The sequence below is a fragment of the Zootoca vivipara genome, chromosome 6, assembly GCF_963506605.1.
Source record: "Zootoca vivipara chromosome 6, rZooViv1.1, whole genome shotgun sequence".
NCBI lineage: Eukaryota > Metazoa > Chordata > Lepidosauria > Squamata > Lacertidae > Zootoca > Zootoca vivipara.
In genome coordinates this window covers 8,304,844-8,323,306 of record NC_083281.1, presented here as the reverse complement: position 1 = coordinate 8,323,306, position 18,463 = coordinate 8,304,844, and the positions used below count along the sequence as shown (strand labels likewise).

The 18,463-nt window shown below is 44.7% G+C and overlaps 2 protein-coding genes across 2 annotated transcripts in view; one reads left to right on the top strand and one right to left on the bottom strand.

Annotated features, from left to right (window-relative positions):
- Positions 1–2,415: 2,415 nt before the first annotated feature.
- Positions 2,416–7,892, bottom strand: POLE4 (DNA polymerase epsilon 4, accessory subunit). The gene is made up of 4 exons (XM_035117293.1): positions 7,668–7,892; positions 5,587–5,671; positions 4,181–4,222; positions 2,416–2,669 (listed from the first exon to the last, which is right to left on the bottom strand). The coding sequence occupies exons 1-4, from the start codon at positions 7,890–7,892 to the stop codon at positions 2,656–2,658; spliced, it is 366 nt and encodes a 121-aa protein (XP_034973184.1). The 3' UTR covers positions 2,416–2,655.
- Positions 7,893–10,022: 2,130 nt separating this feature from the next.
- The window catches only part of LOC118086941 (excitatory amino acid transporter 5-like), a 31,804-nt gene continuing 23,363 nt past the window's right edge, over positions 10,023–18,463 (top strand). The window contains exons 1-2 of the mRNA XM_035119047.2: positions 10,023–10,288; positions 15,432–15,511. Coding sequence (XP_034974938.1) covers positions 10,079–10,288; positions 15,432–15,511 — 290 coding nt within the window. The 5' untranslated portion in view covers positions 10,023–10,078. The remainder of the gene's footprint in view (positions 10,289–15,431; positions 15,512–18,463) is intronic.

The window sequence follows — 18,463 nt, the reverse complement described above, 5'->3', positions numbered from 1 at the left end:
GCAATTCAAAAGGATCCCTCAAAGGCATCAAAGAGAATCTCCCCTTTGATGCAGGGTGAAAGGGGAGAGAAACTGTGGTTGCCCTGCAGCAAGAGGTAAAGACTAAGAAAAACCTTTCTTTTCCTCGGGAGCCGGCAGCCCAGACAACCCAGTGAGTTGATCAGGATTTATAAGTCAATTTTTATTTCACTTTGTATTTCTGGACTTTGTGGAATTTCTTTTTTGGTCTAAATGTTTGTGAAATGTGAGTTCGAACTTTATTGTTAATAAGACTTGAAGAATGCAGCCAGTTTGTTAAAATGGAGTCGAGAAAATAAACTGTGATCATATTCCACCCCACGTGACAAGTTTTGACCTTGGCAGGATTGAACTATGTCAACAAAAAAGTGTTCCCCTGAGTTCCAGCGGTCTGTTTTGACCTTAATGTGGGAAACAAGAATAGAATTATGTCAAGAGGAGACACGACGGCAAGAGTTACAGCAACAATTTCAGATGGTGATGGCAGAATATGATTTTTTAGAAGATGAAGCTTTTGACACTGAAAAAGATGAATGTGAGAATGACAATGATGGTGACTGTGATTAGGAAGGAAAAGAGGAAGATGAGGACTGTGATGATTCAACACAAAATGAAGCACACCACGAAAAAAATGATGATTTTACTCTACAAAAAGTTGGATGGAGTGCCCTGCCTTTGAGGGGGGCACGATTGGTATTACTGGAACTCCAGAACGCCCACAGGGAAGAAGGAAAAAATATGCAGAGAAGAGAAGAAATTCAGGGGTCCCGTATGGTGGCCTGGATGGCAAAAGACTGTAAACAGGGGGTGGGGTGAAGGGAAAGTGATGTTGTGATTATAAGGATGGATTAACAGGTTTATAACTGGTCTGCTGATTATGGAATTTGCTGGATTGGGGGGGTGGAGCCGGTAATCGGGGATGTAAGGTTAAATTGAGAATAGTTATAGTTTTAAAAGTGAATGGATTTTGGAAAAATGTGAAAATATGGAGGCTTATAGAGGGAGTAAAAATTAGGCACGGGAAGATAAAATGGGAGTTTGATTTTTCAGTGATTTGAATATTAGATGAAAATGTTAACAATTGATTTATAAGTTGTATAAGATACAAAGGTGTATTTTTATAAAGTAAGAAACTGTTGCAGATGATAAAAAAGGGATGAAAACCGGGGAAGGGGGGGGAGGGGAAGCCCACAAAATATGGTTTTACAATTATGAATGTAAGAAAAAAATTTCTGTTTTGTATTGTTTTTTTTTTTTGCCCTTTCTTTTTTCTCTTTTTTCCTATTTCTATTTTTCTCTTTTTTTGGTATGACAATAGATGGTTGGATGGATGGCCTCCTGCGTACTGCCCTGGTTTGCTGGAGCTCCCTGGTGGCAGGGGGGGGGGCTTTGGGGTCAGGGGAGGGGGAGGAGGACAGAAATCCAAGCATAAAATGGACCATCTCTGACTGTTCACATACATGGGATACTTCTGTGGCAGGGGAGGACCCATGTGGGTGGGTAGGAAGGAGGTGGAAAAGGTGTTTATGTATGTACCGTTTTTTTTTTTTGTATTTTGTAAAATTAATAAAAAGTATGTTTAAAAAAAAAAGGAAATGTTTTCCAGTCCATTAAAAAAATAATTTTCTGTAAGCAAAGTCCACAGCAGGCTTTGGAGTTTTAAGAAAAAATAGCAGAATACATTGAGAAACCTGTTGAAGAGGATGAAACTGGCTATTTCAAAAAGCAGTTGCATGCAATCGTGGATATAAACATCAAGGGGGGGGGGCGGTGAGCAGGAAGTCATTACCACTGTAGAATAAGGATTATAGCTGTTGAGTGATAAAATGTAACTTTGAATCTTGAAATAAACGAAATCCCAAAAAAGGAAATATGTTTGCAGTTATGCAATGATAGTGAGAGGGAACCGAGCAATGAGGCCAGGAGTCCAGAGATAGGCAAAGATCATTACCAGCCTCCACAAATACTTAACAAGAGCAGAGATTTAAAAAACGAGGGCATGGCTCTTGAGAATCAACATTCCCAATGCAACTGGTTCATCTTACAATGACTCAGTATCAGCGGCACACAGGTAGGTTTTTTCACCAGCAGCATCACTGCTGTGAAATGCACGCCCTGCTGAAATACGAGAGGCCCCCATCTGCATTGGCATCCTGCCAGCCTTTTTTAAATTTTTTACACACCTATTGCCTCGATTTCTTTGACCCCAAGTCACCTGTTTTAATTGTGGGGCTGTTTTTAACGGGGCTGTTGAAACTGTGTGTTTCAATCACAGCCGCTTCTGATGTAAATGTTTTAATGAGAACGTACCAATGCGTGTCTTATATTAGGAATTGCGAGGTATAGACCAGGTGGCCAAGAGGTGACATATACAACCCTGTACTGCACAACAGAGATATGAAAAAAGTATGTATTTAGAGTACAAAACAACATGCAGACTTCAGAGAAACCACAAGGGATGGGGTATATACAAAGCAATTTACAACAGAGCCTGTTTCAAATTCTGGGCCATTTCAAATCCAGCAGGTCAGGCAGGCAGAAACAGTCCCTTCATCTCCCTGGGAACGGTTCCTTCTGTCCCTTTTGCACAGCACGTTCTGTTCTAATCTCTCCTTCCAGGGATTCCCCTTTCTTGCGTCAGTCCAGAGTACCTACAGGATTAAACAGAGGAGCAGGCAGACCGTGAAATGAAAATAGGTGGCTTTCGAATCAAGGCAGCTACCATTTTAACAGATTTACAATTGGCCTGGACATAGCTTGGAAAGTTCATTTTAAAGAGGAACTAATTCCAGCTCACATTCATGCCTTTAGATCCATTTTTATCAACTGTGCCTTGGGCTTCTGTTCTGCTTCTCAGCATTCGGGTTGTTACAAACTGATGTGCTAAAGCATAAAATATACGTAAGAAGACTAAGAAAACACCAGAAAACACACACACAATGGAATGCAAATGGTTTAATTTAATTTTTTCAATTATGAGGATCACGAACCTTCAAGGCCCAAAGGGCTGGACTACAACTCCCATCATTCCTAGCCAGCATGGCCAGTGGTCAGGGATAATGGGAATTGTAACTCAAGAATATCTGGGGACCCAAGGCTGAGAAAGGCTGCTCTAGAGACTAAAAAATACATATAAGAGAATGGATGTTATGATGAACTAGAACTTCTACTCCCAAACTTGATTCAGGTTCAGTTCGCCCAGCAATTGTGGAAACTACTTTCACATGCAGTTCAGAGACTTTTGAACTGATTCAGCGAACTTTGTTCAAAAAACCAGGCCTGGATCCACACAGAATGAGATGGCACAGAGTCCTAACCTACTGTACCCCATAGCATTTTGGGATAGTTTGATGGTTGTAATACCCACAAGACCCTGTTTTTGAAGGAAGAAGTTGAATTAGAACTGCCCCCCCCCTCAAAAGGCTTTTCCTCCTGTTTGCAAAGCTGGTAGGGGCATGTTTGACGGAGTGGAGAAGCGGCAATGGAGAAAACCTTTTCTACTAATAAATAAATAAAAATAAAATCTTCCAGATACTGTATTGTTGTTTAGAGACCTTTGCTCTGAAATCCAAACAAAGCCAACCAAACAAATTGCTCCTTTATATCTCAAGTTGCCGTCAAAAGGTTTTCAAACACCATCTCAAATGCCCACAAGCCCCCAAACAACACACTGTTGGAGCAATTGAAGGATCCACCCCCCCAATCCATTAAGGCATTGGGAAAGGGCATATGAGAGCACGTGATCTTTTCTGGACTCCAACTCCCATAATCCCTGGCTGCTGGTTATGATAGCTGCTAGGACTGATGGGAGAATGGACTCCAACCATTTTTGGATGGCATTCACATTGCCTACCCTCTGGCCTTGACTTTAATTCTGACCTACACAGAAATTGCTGGCTTCACACATATAGAATGGCAGGAACTGTAGTTTGTTCAGGGCGCCGGGAATTATAGCTCTGCGAGTGGCAAATTAAGAGTTCCCAGGATTCTTAGGGGAGAGAGCCATATGGTTTAAATGTATGCTGTAGATGTGATGAAAGTGACCCTCCGTCTGAATTGGAGCCTGGCTTTCACCCACCTGGAATTCAGAGTCAATGTAAGGCTAGCTCACCGTTCTGACAAGGCAGTGACACCACAAATAAAACTTGAAACGAAACCTTACCTTCCAGAAATGCAAACTCGTCTATTGCTTCTATGGCGTTGTCTGCAGCAGGAGCACCCATTTGAAAAGGAAATAATAATAAAAGGAAAATTAGGATGGATGGATCAGACTACAGAAATTTGTATTCTGAACTGTAAAACAGCTCCTATTTGTTGGCTGCAAGAGAAGTTATGGCAGCTAAATTCAAATCTTCTCCATGCTCTTGCAGCTTCCCCAGATCCCTGATATGGTCACTCTCTTTCTGCCCAAGTAACACAGCTTGTGTTTCTAGTCCCCATGAGGTTTTTTTGTGGAGGGAGGGGTTGCCCTACATCCTAATCCCTGTGCCTCTTTCTCCCCTTTAGGAGGAAGACCAATAGCTCAGTGGCAGAACATCTGTTTTGCCTGCAGAAGGGCTCCAGCACCTCCCTTCCTAAACCACAACCTGTGTTGTTTTCTTCCTCCATTCTCCACTCAGTTGGTTAGAGCTTGGTGCTGATGATGTCAAGGTTGCAGGTTCAATCCCCATATGGGACAGCTGAATATTCCTGCATTACAGGGGGTTGGAACAGATGATCCTTGAGGTTCCTGTCCAACCCTACAATTCTATGATTCTATAATTCCACAACTATCCGGGCTTTGGCATCACTGCAAACAACAATTACAGTAAATGTGTCCTGGGCGAATTCCTCTCGTCCTCCTATTTGAACCAACCATTCACTGAAACTGCAATGCTCTTCTCCTGCTTTGGCAGCAACCGTTCTTGTGAACTGCACAGCAGCTCAAGGGGGCCAGGATAAGGATTGTTTCCAATGCAGGCCCTACTCAGAGTAGACCAATTTAAATTAACGAACCTAACTTACTCAGGTTACACTAACTTCCAATGGGTCTAGTCTGAGCAGGACAAGCACTCAATATAGCCCAGATATGCCTTGGACAGGTAAGAATGCGTTATTCATTTTCCACTAAAGCTTATTTTATGTACGGCTATTTAATTTTGTTTTAGGGCTGCCATACGCCTGCAATTTCCTGGGCATATCCAGGATTCGCCTGTCGAAAATATCATCTGGGTGAAATTTTTGAAAATCAGTTAAAATGTCCAGGAAACCCCAGATGTATGGTAGCCCATATGGGAAGCGTTGATTTTTTTGGCGAATTTCCTAAAACATAGCTTGAAAACTTCAATTTTTTGGAGATGTTGCAAAAAAGAAAAAAGAAAAAAGCTCACTTTTCAAAATATGGCAACCCCATTTTGTTTAGTTCTTTAATAACCCATGAAGCATTCCTCTGGTTTACATCCTTGTCAACACATACGTACAGCATCATTTTGGTTCTTAAGAATTAGAAAGACAAGATAGGCTTGTATTATTATTATTATTATTATTATTATTATTATTATTATTATTATTATTATTATACTTCCTTACCCAGGTCTTTCCTCTGGAGAGTTTTCCGTTTTCCTTGCTGTGCGTAGATGTAGGCATCTTTTGCAATGGTTTCCACAAACAACTCCTGTGGGGATGGAAGCAAAGCAGAGAAAACAGCTTATATGGACTGTGAAAAAGTATCTACTTTTGTCTGTCCTGAATCATCAAAAATTCAGCTTTGCTGGATGCCCAGGACTTTTGACATTATGGAGAGAGGAAGAGAAACGTTTTTCTCTGCTCACTTCCTCCACACACTTTTATGCAACTTGCTTATACATATGTCTGCTTTCTTGCTTTTTCTCGAAACTGAAATGCCCCCAAATGTTGTAACCCTTCCTCATCAGGGAGTTGTCTCACCCCCACAATCATTTTGGTTGCCTTTTCTGAGCCTTTTCCAAGTTCACAATATCTTGAGGTTTCCAAAAAAGTAAGGTAAGGTAAAGGACCCAGTCAAAGGTGACTATGGGGTTGTGGCGCTCATCTCGCTTTCAGGCCGAGGGAGCCAGCGTTTGTCCGCAGACAGCTTTCTGGTCATGTGGCCGGCAGGACTGAACTACTTCTGGAGCAACGGGACACCGTGATGGAAGCCAGAGCACATGGAAATGCTGTTTACCTTCCTACAAAAAAGGTACCTATTTATCTACTTGCACTGGCATGATTTCGAACTGCTGGGTTGGCAGGAGCTGGGACAGAGTAACGGGAGCTCACCCTGTCGCAGGGATTCGAACCACTGACCTTCTGATCAGCAAGCCCAAGAGGCTCAGTGGTTTAGACCACAGCGCCACCTGCGTCCAAAGAAGTACATGGTATTCCAAGCACGTTCACGCCATAGATTTGTATAACAATAAGATGCTGTGCATTAATATGGACAGCCATGTTGGTTTATTAGAAGACCCAAAAGCCACAGCGGGGACGATAGCTTTATCTTAGCCAATAAAAATTTCACTCAGCAACACTACCAATGGTACATCCTGTAATACCAAAACATCCTATTTTATAAATATTACTATCAGTGTTCTCTCAAATCAGTAGAATCATCAATAATTAAGTGTCATCAGCAGTAATTTACTGCAGAGTATTCATTATCATATTATTAATTAATATAAAGCTGTGGTCAAATCCACCAAAATGTCTTATTGCACAAAATAAAAAGTAATTCTCAAATGAAGTGTGCAAATTAGATTTCAGAGTCCCCTTTGCTAGCCCATCCAGCGACTTTGTTTGTTTGTTTGTTTTTTCCTTCTTTGGATGTTGCCATGGCCTCTGACTAGCACAATAATTTTTTAAAAAATTAAATTAATTAATATATGAATTTATTTATTTAATATATCAATCCTGCCTGTCTCCCAAGTCAGGCTTTACCTATTACATGTATCCCAAGGAAATATACAAATACTGTATAAGATGATAAACAATTTCGGGAGCTAAATTTATAATATTAATTATGAACATTAGAAAAATAATTACATGATTACTGTATTAGACACACCAATATTCACAATTATGATAAATGTTCAAGAATAGCCATAGTTATAATCAGAACACCCACAATTGTAATTAATTCATATGGACTATGTAATAATGAATTACCCGGCCAGGTAAATAACACAACAAGCATCAAGAATATGTTTGCAGAACCCCACCCTCTCTTCGCCACGTGGCTAGAACTTGCAGCCAATCGCCGTAGCCAAAAGTGGGGCAACCCCGCCCACCACCCACCCTCCTCACGCCTTTCACCCGACACAGGGCAAAAGTAAGCTTCTGATTGGCCAGGGATGGCCCGCGTACCCACCCGTCCCCGCGGAGCCGGAGACGAAAACAGCCTTCTGGTTGGGCAAGGGCGTAACCGTGCAGGACCGCCCACCTCTTTAGCTCGAGGGAAACTCAGGTCAACGGCCGCAGCGCGCGCCCACCACGAAAGCCGGCCTCCTGATTGGCGGAGACTTAAAAGCGAGGCCCCGCCCACCGCCTTAACCTAAGTGAATCACCGCCGCGCGCCCGCGCGCCAACGCAATCGGCCTCCTGATTGGTCGAGGCAAACACGAGACCCCACCCACCGCCTCCCTGAGTCAGTCGCTCACCGCCGCGCGCGCCAAAATGAAGATGGCTTCCTGGCTGGCCAGGCTGACGTCCGGGTCGGCTTTGACCAGCGCCTTGACACGCGCTAGCGGCAGTCGGGCCGGCCGGGCCGCGCTGGAGGAGGTGGCCGCAGCTGCTGCTCCCGGTGCTGCCGCCGACGTCGGCGGCTCGGACTCTTCGTCTGCGGGTGCCGAAGCCGCCACGACGTTTCCCTCAGCCAGCGCCATCTTAACCGGGCTGTGGAGTGGCGCCAGTGCGCCTGCGCCGCGACCGACCTGTCAATCGAAGCGCCCATCTCCCGCTCTTTGCGCTCGAACGCCACGCCCCTTGTGCGCCACGTGCTTCTTGAGCCCAATAGTTTGGTATCACATGTTCAAAGGCGGCTAAGTTACCACGTGGCAAACCTCTAGACCGGATTCCAATTTTCGGGGAACTGGCTTGTTGCTAAGTTAACCCATTGGAAAAGTAAGCGATGAAGGGTGGGGAATATTTCTTTGGAAATATGGAGTTTTGGTTGCCACGTAGTTATGTAATAAGCAAGAAAACAGTCAACCATATACATTATTAAGGACAACATTTCTTTTCCAAAATAGCCAGGAAAGAAGTGTGTTGTATAAAGGCACATAAAGGTAAAGGGGCCCCTGACCATTAGGTCCAGTCGTGACCGACTCTGGGGTTGCACGCTCATCTCGCATTATTGGCCAAGGGAGCCGGTGTATAGCTTCCAGGTCATGTGGCCAGCATGACAAAGCCGCTTCTGGCAAACCAGAGCAGCACACGGAAACACCGTTTACCTTCCCGCTGTAGCGGTACCTATTTATCTACTTGCACTTTGACGTGCTTTCGAACTGCTAGGTTGGCAGGAGCTGGGACCAAGCAACGGGAGCTCACCCCGTCACAGGGATTCGAACCGCCGACCTTCTGATCAGCAAGCCTAGGCTCAGTGGTTTAACCACAGTGCCACCTGCGTCCCTATATAAAGGCACATAACCAACTAAATATTATTTGATACATGATGCTCCCCAAATTTTTTAAAATAAAAAGTATAGAACCTTTGAGTGTTCAAATGCTTTGTGCACATTTTGTCATAATCTTTACAAAAATCCTGTAAGGTAGGGTGCTGCTAACAATACATAAATCCTCCTTGTAATCACCATGGCCCCAACATTCCATGGTGTGCATATATATATCTGGAGGGCTGAGTTTGCCTATACCTGATCTACCTCAATATCAACTATGCCAACTGGCAGTAACTTTAAAGACAGGTCCTTTCCAGCTCTATCTGGAGATGCTGGGAATTGAATCAAGGACCTTGGGCATACAAAAGTCTACCATTGAACTCTGGAGCTTTCCATAAAAATTAATGGATCCTGACTAACGGGGTGAATTAAATAGGAACGTATAGAACCCAAATGCTCTATAAAGGGCTTATAACAAAACATAGGAGCACTGCGGTGAGTCAGTGTAAGCATGACAGCTAAACAGAACAGTGATAAGACACGGCATAATGCTTCTAAGTTAGTATTTTAGTATTTTACTTTAATGAAGTAAATATTTGGGTTGTGGGGGCTTGCTAACAACTGATATCCTGTGATTTGTTGGAACTGCAGTCAAGGTTTCCTTTCCAGCTTTTTGAATATGTGGGCAAGACCAGAAATTGTGCACAATATCTGCTTCTAAGTGCATAAGGGAGGTCTACACTAAGAGCTTGCTTGGTAAATCTGAGCCTTTGAAGTAGTGCAATATGACCCTGGGCTCCTCCACACTGGTGTGTTATGTTATTGTGTGTGTATCCTTCCAACATGTTCTTGACACAGTAACAGTGGTGGATTTATTCTGCTTTATTACTAGTTCTGTGATGCTTCTCCAATACTATCCTGTCCAGAGGCCAACAAAAATGGGACAAAAAGAACATTTGTGCAGTTAGAGGATTTCACCGGGAAGGTATACAGGATATGCACATTAGGAATGAAGCAATGTGGCCACCTCAAAACTTCTGCAAGCACACAAACAGTACTGAAAGTGGGGTTGGCTGTGTGTCGTGTGACTACCCTGAGCACAAATCATCGTGAAAGTGCAATGGAACAGGTGCTTGGAAGGGCCCTCCTTTGTCTTTGCTGCAAACAGACGTAGCTCTATTCTTGCTTATTCCAAATCTAGACTTGGATTAATACGTCACAGGACATGTCACTTTCTATTAAGCTAAAAGGGGATCAGTTAACAACCGTGCTCTGGTGTGATCCTCCGTGGAGATTACCAGGGAGCGAAAGAGAGAGTCTTTTCCTTGCATTCCTTCTACCTCTCCAGACAGGTTCTAATCAGCAGGGAGATATGATTCCTCCAGGGCAAAAGGCGCCTCAATGACGCCCCATGGGCTCCAGGATCCTGCCCTTGACGCTGCGCTCTCTGGTTCATGACGGATCTTGGTGAAGCTCTGAAAGGCACCATGTGGGAGCAGTTGAAGAAAGCACTCTTTTGCCCGTTCTCCATCAGCCTTGTGGGATTCCGGAAGTGGATCCGGGCCTTCTGGAGCAAAAATGGCCTCTTGACACTTTCCATGCTTTCTGTGGTGACTGGATGCCTTGTGGGGTTTCTGCTTAGGACACTGGAATTATCTGATTTGGTAAGTGGCTGGTTTTTATGGAACAGCAACAGGACAGGCCTTTCTGAAGCAAGGCATGCAATAGGCAGACACTGGATTTCTACAACAGAGGCCTTTGCTTGCTTGGAAATGGCATACTCTGGCCAATTACCCCAATGTGGTGGGGATCAACTGTGTTTACTCCAGCATAGTGCATATGCTCAGGCGCACTTAACATCCCATGCAGGTTTTGCAGGAAGCTATCTTTCTGGAGAAAGGAACTGAACAGTGGGATTTTATTGCCCCAGAAGCAGCCAGTTTCAAATCTGAGTGGCCCTGGAAAGAATGGAGAGTGTGTGTTTTGGCGTTGCTTTGTTTAGTGAGGGGTTTGACTGTGTTTGGGATTCCTCACTTCTTTTCTGGCAGAGGGATTGGTATCCAGAGAGGCAGAGTTTCTGCAGGTGAAGCTTCTTGCTAGCTTAAAGATGGAGGAGCAATTCTATTCTATTTGCATTTTAATAAGAAACCCTCTGTTATGTACTTCTCTGAACTAATACAGAAACACAGCTGTCCTTCGAAACTCGCACCTCTCTGACTTTTGCAGTGCAGTGTTCCATAGAATCATAGAGTTGGAAGAGAACACAAGGGCCATCCAGTCCAAATAAAGCAATATATACAAAAATGCACATATTAGTGAAGGTAACATACAAAAGGGCATTATATTAGAGGGAATTGCTTCCAAAGTTGTGCTTATTAGGAGAAATCTGTACCAAAATGTTGGTACCTTACTTGGCTGGAAATCTCAGAAGTGTAAATTTCGCAGGACAGCTGTCTTTCAGATCGCATATTGTTTCAGAAAGCTTGAATTAGCTATGTTCACCTTTAAATGTGATTCAAATCAAACTCATCCTGCATCCCCAAGGACGGGTGTTCCTTATTTCTAATAATAATAATAATAATAATAATAATAATAATAATAATAATAATTTATTTTTTATACCCCGCCCATCTGGCTGGGCTTCCCTTCCCACTCTGGGCGGCTTCCAACAAACATTAAAATACATCAAATATCACAGATTAAAAACTTCCCTAAACAAGGCTGCCTTTAGGTATTTTCTAAATGTCAGGTAGTTGTTTATCTCTCTGACCTCTGATGGGAGGTGTTCCACAGGGCGGGTGCCACTACCAAGAAGGCTCTCTGCCTGGTTCCCTGTAGCTTTGCTTCTCGCAGTGAGGGAACCGCCAGAAGGCCCTCGCCGCTGGACCTCAGTGTCCGGGCAGAACGATGGGGGTGGAGATGCTCCTTCAGGTATACTGGACCGAGGCCGTTTAGGGCTTTAAAGGTCAGCACCAACACTTTGAATTGTGCTCGGAAACGTACTGGGAGCCAATGTAGGTCTTTCAAGACCGGTGTTATGTGGTCTTGGCGGCTGCTCCCAGTCACCAGTCTAGCTGCCGCATTCTGGATTAGTTGTAGTTTCCGGGTCACCTTCAAGGGTAGCCCCACATAGAGCAGTTTTTCAGAGGTTGTGGCTACCTGAAAACTCAGAAGGAATCACCAGAGAATGAGCTGTTACTCCTTCCCCACCCGCCTTGGCTCCTGCGATGTCCAGCTGCTCTTTCGACATGGCCTTGTGCCATCTCCGACAGGGTTTAGAGAAGCCATTTCAGTTAAGGGTGCTGGTGTCATAGCTCAAAGTGCCAAGCTGAGCTGGTTACTTAACTGCAGCAAGACTCTTCTCTCCTTCCCCGTTGTTGTGGCTACCATTCTCCCTGAATGCAGTGCTGAATTGAATAAATTGAAATTGGAAAAGTATTGGTGCCAGGGGCGGATCTGCTATGAAACTAATGAAGCTTAATCTTCAGGGGCCCTAATCCCAGAGGGGCCCCAGAAGTGACATTAGTTTACATTGCTTTAAAAAATTGGGTCCAGTAGACCCAATTTGAGTCAAACGACTGAAATGGATTAATTTTTTTTTGTACAGATCTCAACAATCCCAAAGTTTTGATCGTCAGTAGCGCAAGTTTTGTAAAGGTGGAGTGTCGCGATACAGCAATTTTAAGCCAAATCTTAGGTGTAGTAGTAATTTTTTAAAATTAAAAATGTGGTAATCTATCATGGAACAACACAATCGGAGAAGATAACAGTGGTTACCCAGACCTTGTTGCTGGTTGCAATGCGGGCCCCCATAACAGTTCAAGATTCAGGGCCCAAAAAAGGAGGTCTGGCAGTGATTGGAGCGTAGACGTTTCTGAGACCTTCACCTCTTAAGCCAGGGGTGGTGAGCCAGTGATCCTCCAGATGTTGGACTAGAACTCCATCCCTGTCCATAGGCCATGCTGGCTGTTGATGCTGAGGAGAGTCCAACAATATCTGGAGGGCCAAAAGTTCCCCAGCCCGTTCTTAAGCCTACCAGCCTAGGGGTGCAGCCAGTGGGCCCATTGAAAAAGATGAACAAGACTAAACAGGTCCAGTAATTTCCATAGGTCTACTTTGAGCAGAGTAGAGCTGGATCCAACCCCTTCTTCCTAATTCTATAAACTCTGCTGGGGAGCCGTTCCAAAGAATAAGCCTGCAATCTTTACATAAGCTTCCTGCTGTTCTCTTGAGCTCTGTGGGACTCCCTCCTCAGAAAGTGAGCATACATTTGGGCCATGAAATACTCCTCTCCATTTTCAAGCTTGGTAGCAAAGGATCAACTCTTGTTTCCGCTCCTTTTTGGCACTCAGAATGGGGCCTTCCCAATAGTTGCTTCCCCTGGTCACATGCACACCACACATTTAAAGCACACGCCTTCCCCCAAAGAATCCTGGCAACGTTACTGATTTGTTAAGGGTGCTGGGACTGCAGCTTGGGAAGCGGAAAACTGCAGTTCCCATGCTTGTTATATGTGCTTTAAATGTGTGATTGTGGCTATGACCCCTGTCTCTGGAATGCCAATTTTCTGATAAGGTGCAGATGCTTGTGTGTGATTCTTGTGTTATTTATTTATTTAAATCTTTATGAGCTGTACTCTATCTATCTATCTATCTATCATCTATCTATCTATCTATCTATCTAATACAGTATATAAATACAGACATGCCACCTGGTCTGTAGAGGAGACAATCAGCACCAGAGCACATTTCACATCACTGCTCATCAACTGAAACTTGCAGCCTGATGTTATTAGGAGAGTGTGTAGTTCCTCCAGGCCATCCTTTTTTCCATCACACATTCAGGATGCTTTGGGCTCAAGCCACAGCACTTCATTTCCAATCAATGCACTCCCAACAAATTCCTGCTAAAATCCCTTAACTTTTTATACCACAATTGTCCTAGTTTGTTTTTGTTCCACTTCTGTTGCGCTATAACCTCTCCAGACACACATGGTGGAACAGTTGGGGAATCCTCACAGAACAAACAAAATCAGAATAAAACCACCACTACAGCATTGCACTAGTACAGTATTGGGTTAAGCCTATGTTGCAGAATATATCCACCTTAAAACCCCAGTCTGGAGGGCCTTTGGAGTCTTTCCTCCTGGGTGCTTATGGTAATTCAAATGCATATATGTCAGGCTTTCTCAATCTCGGCCCTCTAGATCAGGCATCCCCAAATTGCGGCCCTCCATATGTTTTGTCCTACATCTCCCATGAACCCTAGCTAACAGGGCCAGTGGTCAGGAAAGATGGGAATTGTAGTTCAAAACATCTGGAGGGCTGAAGTTTGGGGATGCCTGCTCTAGATGTTTTTGGCCTACAATTCCCATGATCCCTAGCTAGCAGGACCAGTGGTCAGGGATGATGGGGATTGTAGTCTCGAAACATCTGGAGGGTCGAGATTGAGGAAGCCGGATATATGTGCACACAGGGCATATAGGCCACCTGTGAGATTTCAAGTTTATACTGTGATTCACATTAGGCTTTTTTTAAAGCTCTTACATTTTGCAAAAGAAAAAGCCATATTACAGCAGGATCAACTTCTCCTGGGGGCTTGATCCAGAGCCCTCAAGCAAATCTCCCTCCCCCAAAAAATCCCATCGGTTGTGGCAGTGGTGGCAAAAAAGGGGGTAAAATAATCCTTCGGAAGCTGCACCCACCGCCACAAAGAAGCCCTTGGAGAGATGGCCACCTTTGCCCTATGGAAACGTCTCCATTCGTGATTCTGGATGCGAGGGGTGAGCCTGCACAATCTTGTAATTAATGGGAGGTGTGGGGTGGCAACACGAGAATGAGCCTTTTCAGTGGTGGCTGGATGGACAGGGTATTATTATTATTATTATTATTATTATTATTATTATTATTATTATGGAATGCTCGCCTGGGGAGGCTAGCCTGGTACCATTGTTACATATCTTTAGGTGCCAGGTGAAAACATCTACCGTACCAGGTCTTTGGCTTTTAACTAACTCTGGCCTTTTTGTGTGAGTGGGATGTTTTAATGTAGGTTTTTAGGTGTGTGGTTTTTTGTTTTGTTTTGCTAGCTTTAATGCTTTAAATACTTTGAGTTGCTGTGGCAAAAAAGGGACTTTCTAAAAATAATAGCCACATGTAAATTTATAGGTGGGGAAATGCGCTTAAAAAGAACATCATTAATTCCTTGCCATTAAATGATGGCTGCTATTTGGTCACATCCACACCAGCACATGTTGTTGTTGTTTAGTCGTTTAGTCGTGTCCGACTCTTCGTGACCCCATGGACCATAGCACGCCAGGCACTCCTGTCTTCCACTGCCTCCCACAGTTTGGTCAGACTCATGTTCGTAGCTTTGAGAACACTGTCCAACCATCTCGTCCTCTGTTGTCCACTTCTCCTAGTGCCCTCCATCTTTCCCAACATCAGGGTCTTTTCCAGGGATTCTTCTCTTCTCATGAGGTGGCCAAAGTATTGGAGCCTCAGCTTCACGATCTGTCCTTCCGGTGAGCACTCAGGGCTGATTCAAAGAATCCTGGGAACTGTAGTTTACCTTTCACAAAGCTTCAGTTCCCAGCCCCCTTAACTAACTACAGTTCCCAGAGTTCTTTGGGAGAAGCCATGCACTTTAAATGTATGGTGTGGATGTGAAATTGGGTTTTCAACCTAGGTTCCAGCTGTGTGTGTGTGATGACTTATTTTTTTGCTGCAAGTTCCGGCCTCTGTTTCTCTGCTCCTCCCAAGTTCTCCTCTGTGGCCTAACATTTCTGCCTTTCCCCCTTCCCTACAGGAGAAGCAGTATTTCTCATTCCCTGGAGAACTCCTGATGAGGATGCTGAAGATGCTGATATTGCCACTGATCACTTCCAGGTGAGAGCAAGAAGACCAGGAAGCGGCAGGTGGAGAGGGAGTTGCAATATTGTTTAGAATCGCTCCTTTGCACCTGGAAGAGAAGGATTTGCTTTCCTGGAGGTGCAGTTCAGGCCTCCCTCCAGGGGCATTGCCATGGGCAATGTGCCAGGAGAGGTGCAATTGGTTCTTCCAACAAAAGAAATTATAAGCTTTGTTTTTGAGCCACTTAAACTGTAATTATAAGCTTTGTTTTTGAGCCACTTAAACTGTAAAGCACACAGGGAAGAAAACATTCAAATCTCATGGGCCTCTGCATTTATTTATGCATGGAATCATAGAGTTGCGAGGGGTCCCAAGGGTCAGCTCATCCAAATGCATGCAAATCAGGAATCGGGGCCAGCCCAAGACATTTTGCCACCTTAGGTGAAACAGAAAAGTGAGTGGCACCAGGGTCAAGGAAAAGCGGACTTCAGGCAGTGGAAATAACTGAGGTCTAGACCAAGGCTGGCAGAGGCTGTCTTGAGAGGCTGAGATGCAGACCTCAAGCCAGTCACACAACTTGGAGCTTAGTAGCAAAGGCAAGGCAGATGATAGGGAAGGCATTTCCTGGGCAAAGGGTTGAGGAGCTGGCCGGGATGCAGCCCAATCTGGACACCTCACCCCACTTCCCTACATCCTCTTCCCCACAAGGAATTAAAACCCACCATCTCCAGTTTAATAATAAAGGACTTTAAAGGTTGTGGGGTCGATCGGCAGAGAGCGTAGCATCAGTTTGAGGGCATTGACAAAGAGGTTACACATACTGAAAAATAGCACTCATCAAACAGGAACGGTAACTTGGGGGGGGGGGTGCAGTGGGCCCCTTTTTTAAATGCCTCGGGATTTTGCCCAAGCTTGTATCCTCCTGCTCCAGAGGGTGGGACCTGAACCAATGGAGTCAAATGACAGCAAAAGGAGAGTCTGACTAAACGTTTAGGAATGACTTTTTGACGGGAAGAGCTGTTCAACAGTGGAATGAGTGACCTTGGAAGGTAGTCGCCTTCCTCCTCTGCACACCTTCCAGCTTGCCAATATCCTTCTTAAACTGCAGTGCCCAGAACTGGGGATAAGTACTCCACGTGTGGTGTGACCAAGGCAAAGTATTAGAAATTATGAAAGCGAGGAGCTAAATGGCACCTTAAACCTAGGTTATGGGCGCAATAACACAATGTCTCGGCGCACTCTCTTTTTTTAAAAAAATAACAAGAATACAAAGCTGAAAATGAATGAACTGCAGCTAAAATATTATGTTCATTTTTCATACGGTCTAGCCCTTCCCCTGGCCTCCCCCCCCCGTATTCTTAAAAGGGTCTCTTCTCCTTTCTTCAGAGAGTATCTGGAAGTGGGGAGGCAGAAAAGGGTCCTCCTTTCCTTCCACTCCGCAGTTTTAATCTGAAATCTTAGGCGCAATACTGTACCCAGAGCTCAGAAAATGTTTGCACTAATCAAATTCCCTGTCGCAAAATGCACCTAAAACAATGGGAGTTTCGAACACTGCCAGGGCAGAATAGAGCAGTCCTATTCTTTCCCTTGATCTGGGCACCAAACTTGTGTTGATGCAGCAGACCAGAATAGCATTTGTTTTCTTCGCTGCTGCATCACACTTCCCTTCATTTTACTACTGGCAGGATGGTGTTATAACACCCTCAAGCACCACCAGGGATTTCAGGCCCAGTTCTGTGTGCTGGCTTGAACCTGCCTGAGACCCATATATATTAGAGACCCCTTCCCCCATATAACAATGTGTGTTTGTGGTCAGCAGTCCATCAAATATCGAATATAATTGGTGTTTGCTCACATTGCTACTGTGTTATTTTATAAGTCCATAAACAAAACTTAATTAACGATGGTTGGGTTTTTGTTTTTGTTTTGTTTTTTTACAATTATTTTACGTTGAAATGAATTTAAGTAAGTATGTTATACAAGTTATGTAGCTTACATTAAATAGTGGACAGTAGAATCATAGACTTGCGGAGTTGGAAGGGATCCCAAGTGTCACCTTGTTCAACCCCCTGCAATGTGTCAGGAGCTGGAGAAAGGAGTAGGTCAGCAATAAAACACCCTGTGTTTACACAAAGAAACCAAAACCGTGCAGGCCTAGTGATCACAGCATCTCTTCCCAGTAGGTCTTGCCCCAATGAGGCAGTTGCAAGGACTGAAGGTCCCTGCCTTTCCGCCACTCTCTAAGGCAAGCATCCCCAAACTGCGGCCCTCCAGATGTTTTGGCCTACAACTCCCATGATCCCTAGCTAACAGGAGCAGTGGTCAGGGATGATGGGAATTGTAGTCCAAAACATCTGGAGGGCCGAAGTTTGGGGATATGTGCTCTAAGGCTTCTCCACGGTTCCTTCTCCAGCAGCCTAAGGCTCTGACATCTCTCTTTGCTCCACCCTCTTCATACTTCTTTGGGTTCTGGGAAACCAGGGGAGGGGAGCTGGTTGCAGCAGGAGGGGGAGACCCCCTGGCTTCTTCAGCAGCCTGCCTCAACTCTGTTTCCTGGTCTCCGTCCTCTCCTGCCTCTGAGTCTGGACTGCTCTCTGCCATAGCCTCTTCAGCTTCCGACCCCTCATCCTCCCAGTCTTCCCCCTCTGACCGCTCACCGTTGTCCCACTACCACTCCCCGGGCTCTGAGCCGTCTTCCCCTGAGGGTTCCCCAGATGGTGTCTCCCACCACTCCTTGTACCCAGCCAGTCTGCGACACAATGCAGGAACCACAGCTAAAGAATCCCTGGTAGGTGGCCATCAGGTGAGACGAATAACATAGAATTTGACAGAAACTGAACTGCAGCAGAATGGAAGCCTTGCTGATTCTGACAAATAAGAGGTCAGAACAGAAACTGCCTTTTTAACAACCCTGGTGTCGGAACATGCCCTTCTTTGCTTCCATATGGGCAATACAAACACCTAGGCTTAGGGCCTTTGCAGCTATGG

Coding starts and splice junctions, on each gene's coding strand:
- POLE4 (XM_035117293.1), bottom strand. CDS start 7,892: ATGGCGCTGGCTGAGGGAAACGTCGTGGCGGCTTCGGCACCCGCAGAC. Junction 5,672..7,667: donor TCATTTTGGCGCGCGCGGCG/GTGAGCGACTGA, acceptor CCATCCCCACAG/GAGTTGTTTGTGGAAACCAT. Junction 4,223..5,586: donor TCTCCAGAGGAAAGACCTGG/GTAAGGAAGTAT, acceptor CTCCTGCTGCAG/ACAACGCCATAGAAGCAATA.